The sequence below is a fragment of the Otolemur garnettii genome, unplaced genomic scaffold (genome assembly GCF_000181295.1).
Source record: "Otolemur garnettii isolate 467f Iridium unplaced genomic scaffold, OtoGar3 scaffold00035, whole genome shotgun sequence".
Taxonomy (NCBI): domain Eukaryota; kingdom Metazoa; phylum Chordata; class Mammalia; order Primates; family Galagidae; genus Otolemur; species Otolemur garnettii.
This window is the reverse complement of record NW_003852430.1, coordinates 3,039,775-3,049,583: the sequence shown is the minus strand read 5'-3', so window position 1 is coordinate 3,049,583 and position 9,809 is coordinate 3,039,775. Positions and strand designations below refer to the sequence as shown.

Sequence of the window (9,809 nt, the reverse complement as noted above, 5' to 3'; positions counted from 1 at the left end):
ATAAGAAATAATAATAATAAAAGAAGCAGGGAATTCAGGAGTGGATGCTGTCAAGAAAAGCAGGGTAGAAAGGTATTTCATACACACAAGACGATCAGCTGTGGACAGTATTGGTGAGAGGCCAAGGATAAGAAAGCAGATATCTGAATACTGCATTTAGTAATGTGGGCGTGGCCAGTGACGCTGCCCAGAGATCTCCTTGAAGTAGCAGAGAGTGACATCCTGTAGGAATGGGTTGATGGGAGATATGGAAATAAGAAAGCAAATTTTTTCTTTCAGATATTTCACCATTAGAAGGAAGAAGGACATGGGATGTTTACTGGACATGAAGTTAAAGGAGGCCCTTTTTAAAGTTGAGAGACAAAAATGCATTTTGCAAAGTTAAGTCAGGAGAGAAGAAAAAAAGTGATGCCGAGAGAGAGAATTTTAAGGGTAAAGATCTTGAGACTATAGAAGATGGGACTCAGAGCTCAAGAGGGGGAGTCTATTCAATGTTAGCATAACCCTTATAGAGGTAATCCAAAAACTGCTGGGAGAGATATGGGAGGATTCTTGCCTGGTAGCTTATTTTCCCAGTAAAATATATCTGAAGCACTTCAGAGTAAGTTAGTAAATTGGTTACGCAATTACTATTAATATTACTATTGGTTACACTTGGTAGCATCTTGACCAAAATAAAATAAATAAAAATATATAATAAAACAAAAATTAATTGCTACCAAAATTAAGGGAGTTTTGCAACTTTAACAACCTTTAATGCAGAATTAACCAAATCATATATTTAGAGAGTGAAATAGTTGGTCTCATCGATTGAGAACAATATGTGACATAATATCTGTAATTTATTTTTAAATACTTCACCAAGGTGTGTTATAAATGTCTGTGCTAGTCTGAACTGTGCTGTAGTAAAGGCAGTTACTTGCTCTAATCAGGAATCGTGCCCCAGGGGTGGTCAGTAGCATTCATTCTGAGCTGCTCCCAGTGCTTCCTTTATCCGTATTTTGATCAACACTAGAGTATTAGTATAATAAATGTCAGAATTGGGCTTTCATTCGTTAAATCAGTGGCTTATTAATCAGCATAATGGAGATAAGTTATCAGCTGTCTTTGGTTAAATTAATAGCATTTAATTTGTGTTTAGCTAAAATATTTCAAAGTCACACGTCACTCTTGTACAGTTTAGATGTATCTCTTAAGTTCAGAAGCCTGTGCTCATAGGCCTCCTGTCCTAGGATTGATCTTTGTCCTCCAGCCAACTGGGTAGGAACATTTATCATTGCCTGATGCCCACTGTAAGGGTAGCAGAATCCTACCTCTGTAATATTTTCATATGTGCCGCCAGTGAATTTTTCACACATGTAGATGTGGCAACACCTCAAAGGCCAGGAAGCCGAGACTTCCTAAAGCTTACAGAGGTTGAATGAATTAGTTTGTGTCAGATTTTTATAATAGTCAGTATGTGTGGCAGAGTTTAGACTCCGACTTAATTTCATTATTATATGGTTAAGGAGGTTGTGAAAGAGTAAATAACCCTTATCCAAATCAGATGTGTCAGTGGTTTGCATACATTTTTTACGAATGCAAACATACTGTGCATAATCAAATTAGCCCAAGTCTGCTCACAACAGATGGCATACTAGACTGTTTCCTTAATATCTGCTACACCAAAAGAGTATGTCTAGAGAATCCACCCTGGCTCTGTTTCAAATTCTATTTTAGATTTTCGGTAGCTGACGTTTGAAATCCTCCAATTCCTGGATATTACCCAGATATGGGTTGAAAAAAAAAAAAAACAAAGGAAGAGATTTACCAATATATCCTCTTCTTAATTTATCGTAAAGGGACATATTTTTTAATCCTTAGGATAAAGTACGTAGTTTTAAGTCATTGATTTAAAGACACAGTCAAAAGGACTAGATAACTCCATGTACTTAGATCATTGAAAAATAATACCTAATTGATCAGTGAATAAAAAATACAGCATCTCCAAGTTGCTTTATACAGGCAAAAATAGTACAAATAAATGCCAATGACTTTTTATTGTCATTAATTGTCCACAATTTTAATACTGCATAGCATTCTTCTTTTTAAGCAGTTACTTTCCAAAGCAATATAAAAACAAAAAAAAAATGATCTTTGTGAAAATAGTTACAGTCTAATGTGAACTTTTCCCTACTAAATAAAATGATTAATTGCTTCTCTCTATAATGAATTGGGTAAAAAATATATCTGGAACCTAAGTTCTACCTAAAATGTGACCTTAAATTACAGTCTTAACAACATTCTAGTTCTCAGGCAAAACTGAATATTGAAGAAGTAGCAGCCAACTCCTTTTGTGAAGAGGCTCTATTTCTTAATAAGGAAAGCTCAGATGCATTTTAGCACATTAAAAATATGATAGTTTAATACTATGATATTAAGACTCATGCTAATATTAAACTGATAACAATAATAACATTCATCAAAAGGCAGACATGTAGAGAGTCCCTGTGTTTTTAGATTATTCTGCATTCTTCATTTGTGTCAGAGGATGTTGATTGTTACCAGTATCATTTCCTACTTTTTGTGTACAGTAGAACCCAATTTATAGCTAGCACATCACCACATAGCTAAGCAAAACAAAGCAAATCAAATTTTGGTGCTCAACCTCTCTTGACCATTGGCATGGCCGTGTTACTGTTCTGGCCAGAGATGTCCACTTCTGTACTCTAGGATGTCTCCTTACTATACAGGGACCATATCTTCCCTTTGTCATTTCTTTGAGTGGGTCTTCAATATGATTTTGAGGGCATGAGAAGCCAAATTGAATCCTGAATAAAAGGTCGTGTGCTAGCAATGGTGGAGCACAAAGCTAGAAGGAACCTGGTCTCTAATGACCCAGCAAATCCAGGCAAAATATTGTTTATGTTAAAAATGTGTACGTTAACTAGGGCTGTCTCCAATCTTATGCAGTCTTCTCTGGTACAGAGTATTCGCATTTATTAAACAGGTATTAACTATTTTAATGTACCCAACTTTCCAGTTGAGAATGTGGGATTATGGTACTGGCCACATTGACTCCACAGGTGGCATATTGCTCACGTGCAATAATCTTCTTACTCATATAGATCATAAGTTTCTAGAGTCCTAGAAATACTTTTTTCATATCACTCTCAATGCTTACCATGTGATGGATACATAATAAGCTTTAAATACTATCAATTACTTTTGTTAAGCTGCCAACTTCTGAAAGAAGGTATGAACTGCTTATTGAAAATATGGATAAATAATAGTACTTTATAAATATCTTTTAAAACTACTTGATATAGGAAAAAAATCATGGTTTTGAAAATATTTTTATTCTTTCAAATGGTATGGGAATAAAATTAATATTTAATTTAACAAATAATATGTTAATATTATATAACAAATTAATATTTGTTAATATTAATTTAACAAAACATAGCTAGGCAATTCAATCTAAATTCAACCAGTGTTTATTTATACTAAGCAACTTATTCTTCATGGCATAGTAATTTTTTTATCCAATAAATAAACTACCACACTTAATCCAAGAAGCTTTCTATATAATTGACATAAAGTGATTCTCCTGTTTTTTTTTTTTCTTTTGAGACACAGTCTCACTATGTTACCCTCGGTAAAATGGCATGGCATCACAGCTCACAGCAACCTCAAACTCTTGGGCTCAAGAAATTCTCTTGCCTCAGCCTCCCAAGAAGCTGGGATTACAGGCATCTGTCACAACGCCCAGCTATTTTTTGTTGTTGATGATGCTGCTGTTGTCATTGTTGATCAGCAGGCTTGTGCCGGGTTTGAACCTGTGCCATAACCACTGTACTACAGGTGCCGAGCCTATTCTCCTAGTAGGAGAAGACACCGTAGGTTAAGTAAGCCAATGAACAGCATGCTACTCTTAGTAGATTTAACTTGCACTATAGTTGGGTTATAGCTTTCATTTGAAAGTATGGGTTTTATAAATTGTCTTCATAGCAGGGCTGAGTACATTGGATACTTTTTCTTCCATTCTTGAGATACTTTGCTAAGAAGAATGTGTTCCAGCTCTGTTCATGTAAACATGAAAGATGTAATGTCTCCATCTTTTTTTAAGGCTGGTTAATATTCCATGGTGTACACAGTTAACCAGTTTGATGCAAGTATTTCAAATTGTATATAAAACCAGCACATTGTACCCCATAATTTCATTAATGTACATAACTATGATTTAACAAAAAAAAAAAAAGAAAGAAAGAAAGAAGGAAAGAAAGAAAAGCATGCTACATAGGGTATGCTATAGAGAAGTCTACCTGTTAAGTATCTGTTGTGCAAGGTTCCCTAAAAGGTGAATTTCCCCTGACTGCAGGGCCCAATCCTGTGAGAAACTATGTGCCCATCAGGGACATGATCTCTAACTGATCCTGGGCCTGGGGCTCTTTGTGATGCCCTATGTGTCATCATCCTGTTGTCAGTATGTTATCAGCATGTTCTTTAACTTCACCAGTTCTTTAATGATCATACCAACAGGACAAAACAGGGCAGTTCAACCAAAAATGGAAATGCTTCCATTTTAATAGAAATCATCTTCTTTCAAAGCCAAAGTAAATACAACACTGAGTGACTTAGGGTTTCCAGGCACAGTTGTGTCTATTTTGTACAACAAGAAGGAGCTCTGCTGACCGAACCTACAGACAGACTGACCTCCATCAATAAATGTGAGAACTATCTCAGGGAGAAAATAGCAAGAGATGGAGCATAGGACAAAATGGAAAATACAAGTGGTACCAAAAGGGGATATCCAAAATTTACTTCCAACTGATGGTTGTCATGTAAGACCCATGAGCTCAGGATTGCCAGAGCTTTCACAAGTACCTAAAAATCTGAACTTTTAAATGAAAATGTCTCAGGTTTAGATGTTTCTAATTCTTACTAATGCTATTTCCTTCTGGTTTCATTTTTTGTTTTCTATGTGGATCATCATGTTGTCTACAAATAAAGATTTTATTTCTTTTCTTCCGAATGCTTCATTTAGATTTTTTTTTTCTTTTAAAGCCTTAACAAGGATCTCTTTGTTAAATAGTAGGAAATCTAATAGACATCCATGTTTTGCATAATTTGCAATTGTACAGCAAATTTGTTAAATATATTCCACCCTTCTCCCACAAACTTGACTGTGATTTTCATGGAATCAAGAGCTTGTCTTTTTTTTTTCTCCACGGTGTCCCCAGCCCTAAGTACAATGCCTGGCACAGCAGAGATACTCAAGGAATAATTTTTGATGAATGACTAGATCTCTCATTTCTATAATAGCATCTGCCACTTTGTAGGATTAAATAAACATTTGCTGAGCTATTTATTGTTAAAAAGGAAAGGCCTTGGATAAATAGCAATTTTGTGGAAAATTTTAAAATAATACATATGTGTTTGAAAGAAACACATTCTTGATTTTACAAAGAAGATGGTATTATTAAAAATTAAAGCAATGGCATCCTAATTTTGAATGAAATGCAGATTTTGAAATAAAGATTCTCAGTCCCTAGTTTATCTTAAATTTCCCTCTAACTGTACTTTCTGGTCATCATCACCCATTTCTAGTAGTGTGACAGGGCATTGATTAACCCTCAATTTCTGCTGAGGAGATTCGATAAAATGAGAGACAGAAAAATAAAAGTCTCATCTAAGTTTATTTGCAGGGTTTTGTTTTGTTGTTTTTATTCTAGAGCTTGGTTATATTAATTGCTCAAAATCAGTAGCCATCCTCCTATAATTAGACCAATATAGTAAATACACCACTCTCCTTATGTCATATTTAAACACTCAACCTTAGAGTTTTCAACTATTCTATATGAAACTCTCCTTTCCTCTTGATTATTTTAACATCCTCAGACTGTCAAAACAAACCAAAAATAGACATGAAGCATCTATTTGGTATTGCTTAGGCAGGAAGGGTAATGGACTTTATTTTGCTTCTGTCTTAGTTTTAATGACATTGCTATACCAATGAGTCTAATGCTAAGGATTCCTTTAGCCCCACAAAATAGTAAATAAATCTTCAGATGAGCAGGCTTGTAATTTTCATGACATTCTCTTAAGAGATTACACTCAAAAAAGGCTTAAGAGTTATGATGCGAATACATTTGGAAGGAAGGAAGGAAGGAAATGGATGGAGGAAAGGAGAAAGGAAGAAAATAAGTGAGAGAGGGAGGAAAGAAGAGAAGGAGGGAGGGATGGAAAGAAAAGGAAGACAAGAGTTAAATCATTCTTGTATAAGCTGAATGGAGTGTTCAAAGCAAAATCCAGACCAGTAATCAGAGCTATCAGATCAGAACTTTCCTGAAGGTACTGACACCTTGCATCCAAACCAAAGCACTTAGGCAGTCCAAAACTGTATCTTAGCAATAATAATACTCATTTTCATTTCATGGAAAGAAGGAAAAAAAGAAAGAAGAAAAATAGAAAGTTTGTCAGATTTTGTTATTATGCAACAAGGTAACACATAACCATTTTCCCCAAGCCTACCTTCTGGGTACCACGACAGTGTGTGAGGAGGCCATTCTTTCTCTTCACGGCAAAAGGATTTGTAATCAGGACAGCAATCAGAATTTTCCCTTTCACAGAATTTATCACAGTAACACAATGCATTCACCTCATAGAACTGAGTGACACAGCCATCATCTCTGTCTTCACAACAGCCAAAATTTCTACAGTATTGCCCTTGGAAAATGGCTCTTTTGAGTCGACTACCTTCTAACATGGTGTGGTTTCTAGCAAAATAAGCTTCTAAGTCAACTTTTCTTTGAGATAAATACTGCTCCTCCATCCAAATTTCTGTAGTTAAATAAGAGAAGATCAAGATCTTATATCCGGTCCACATTCTCTGTATGTAGGGTACAGTTTCTACTATCTGCTATATCTAATACCCTTAGCCTTGGAGGCTCCTCCTGGGAGCTGGAATTCTAATCATCAAGACACCTCAGTCTGAACCCTGAAACTGATTCTTTACTTGAACTGAGCATATTTCTTGTGGTTAAACATTAATCAAGAATTTCAAAGTTTGCTCAAGACAAATATTAGAAATAGACTACTATTGTTCCTTCACAGTTAAAAATCTAAAATATTTCATATAATATAAAAGTCCTGCATCATCCTCAAAATAATACATAAAGATACATTGAATATTCCTTCTCCCTTAAGAAAGTTTAGATTCTTAAACCAAAAGCCTCCCTGGAATATACATGGCCCAAATTACTGTTGTAATAACCACTGGCAAGGTGCAGGAAATTCGAAAGTCAAAAACATAATGATTCATTTCACCTACTTGCACTGCAGCTAAAATCCACGCTCTCATGAGGCTGCCTCCTAGGATCTGTCATATCAATAACAGTTGCTCTAAATCATGCCCGGTCACAGACTGGCTTGATTTCCCATCTGTACTCCATTTACCTACCAGAAGCTTTTTGATTTCAAAGCTTAGTGGAGCCTCATTCAGCTAGAAATTCCCTAAGGGTGACCTTAGTTCTCTCCCCCTGAGTCCCTAGTTAGCATCAATGTGGAAACCTTCAATGGGACAGCAGTTTATAGTCAAGAAAAGTCAACACAGGGTGCTAATGAGCAGTGTGGGGAGGGAGTTGTAAAGGAAACTCAAAGGTCAAGATGTCTTAGAGTTTCTGCAGAGCTGTGCATTTACAGCAGGTTTGCCATACTGGATTTATTCATTAACTGCAATAACTCCCTGTGGATTAAGGGTAAGTAAGCAGCAGACGATGAGTCAGCAAGAGAGGTTTGGAAGACTAGTGGAAAAGCCCTGTCTTTGCAATCAGAAACCTGGACTTTTGTCCCAAGCCACTGTTTAATTGGCTCCATGACTTTGAGTTCACCATTTACTTCTCTGGTCCTCAGTTACTTTTCTATACAAATGAGGGTCTTCCTCTCCAAGGCTATCTCATCATTCCAACCCTTCAACTTGTTCCCTGACCTTGCTCCATATTCTGTTCAACTCACACCTTCATCTCCATTGTGTCACATTCTTACAGCATCTTCCCCTCAGGCTATAAACCACCTTAGTCTTTCTCCTTTTTAAATTCTACATCCTTAGTTTCACTACTCATAATCCACTTGTCTCTTCAATCCCACACCTGCTGACTTCACTTCTTTGCTATCTGGAGTCACTAAACTACTGTCTACATTAACGCCTACTTATGCCAATGGCCTCCTAACATCCAACTGCCATGGACTGTGTCCAGCCTTATCATACATGCATCTTCTGCAGCATTCAAAGAGGGTAGATCTTAAGTGAGTGGCACCAAAAAAGTAAAGAGAGGGAAGGAAGACATAAAGAGAAAGAGTAACAGACAGAGAAGAAAGAGAAAATGGAAACTATGTGAGGTGGTGGGTAGGTTCATGAGCTTGATTCTGGTGATTATTGTACTGTGTATATGAACGTCAAAACACCAAGTTGTATGCCTTAAACACACACAAATTATTATTTGTCGAAAACACTTCAATAAATTCAGGGGCTAAGAAAGAGAACAGAAGTATGAGTTAGATTAATGGAATTCAAATCCTAGTTCTATCTCTGGCTAGCGGTTTGTCTTTGAGACAGTGATTTACTCTCTCTGCACTTTAGTTTTCTTATCTGTAAAATTTGGATAATAATATTTATTGCCTAAATATTTATCTAATATTTATTAGATGAGTGGAAATTTAAATGACATAACGACACAAAGAATTTACCATATCTCATGTACTAATTATCATTAATAAATATACCCCAACCTAAAAACTTCCTCCTCTGTCTGCTATGCTTTTATTCTCTCCTCATTATTCCTGTCTGAATAATGTCCCTCATTTACCTGCTTACTCCTGGACTCCCTTTCTTCCTTTCCCAGTCAGTGATTATTTGAAATATGCTTTCACTAACCTTTTCAACTCTTCTCTCTGCCCAGTCCTCAAACCTCATCTTACCTCAAACTTCCAAACCTCAATCAACTTAAAAGCCATGGGCTACAAGACCCTATCCCAGGACCCCCAACCTTGCTATCTCGTTGACCTTAATTTATATCATTTTACTCCCAGAGTATATTGGTACAGTCATCTGAGAAAATTTCTTGCCATTGCTCAGACGCACCGGGAACACTCCTGTCTTAGCACCTTCCCACTTGCTGTCCCATCTGCCTGAAACATCCTTTCCCAGATATTCACACGACTTCATCTCTTTCTAGTCTTCTTTTTTAATGACACCTCAGAGAGATCTTTCCCACACTCCCTATCTAAAGTAAAATTTTTTCTTCTGCCCCAGCACTCCTCATTTTCATTCTCTGTACTTCTGACTAACATACTATAATTGTATTCATTGGCCTGATGTGTTCTCTGCATTTCCCTTCTAGAATATAAGCCCTACAAGATCAGGGAATTTTTTCTCTTCTTTTCATTGTTTTATCTCCAGCTTCTAGAAAAGTCCATGACCTAGAGATAAAACATAGTAGGCATTCAGTACATACTTAGTCAATAAATGAGTCAATCCTGCAATTTTCATTTAGTCCCTATACCTTTTCACTGAGTCATACTGGAGATGATTTACTACACCATATGATTGGTGCTACCATAGAATTTTGGATTGTTTTGGTCTTAGTTGATCTCTTAAATGTTCTCATATTTCTTTAATTTGTCTTTCCTTTCCCTTAGTGACTATTATACATAAATCTCCTTTATTTTACAATTTACTCCATCACTTTCTAGAAATAACCTTCTCTAAGAGGTTACCAAGAAAACAAAGATAGCAAAAGTCAATCTCACACTTCCCTGTCATCAAACTC

The 9,809-nt window shown here is 36.2% G+C and overlaps 1 protein-coding gene across 1 annotated transcript in view; it reads right to left on the bottom strand.

Moving 5' to 3' along the window:
- Window positions 1-6,868, bottom strand: part of TINAG (tubulointerstitial nephritis antigen) — an 80,852-nt gene extending 73,984 nt beyond the window's left edge. The window contains exon 1 of the mRNA XM_012805047.1: window positions 6,514-6,868. Coding sequence (XP_012660501.1) covers window positions 6,514-6,868 — 355 coding nt within the window. The remainder of the gene's footprint in view (window positions 1-6,513) is intronic.
- Window positions 6,869-9,809: the final 2,941 nt, after the last annotated feature.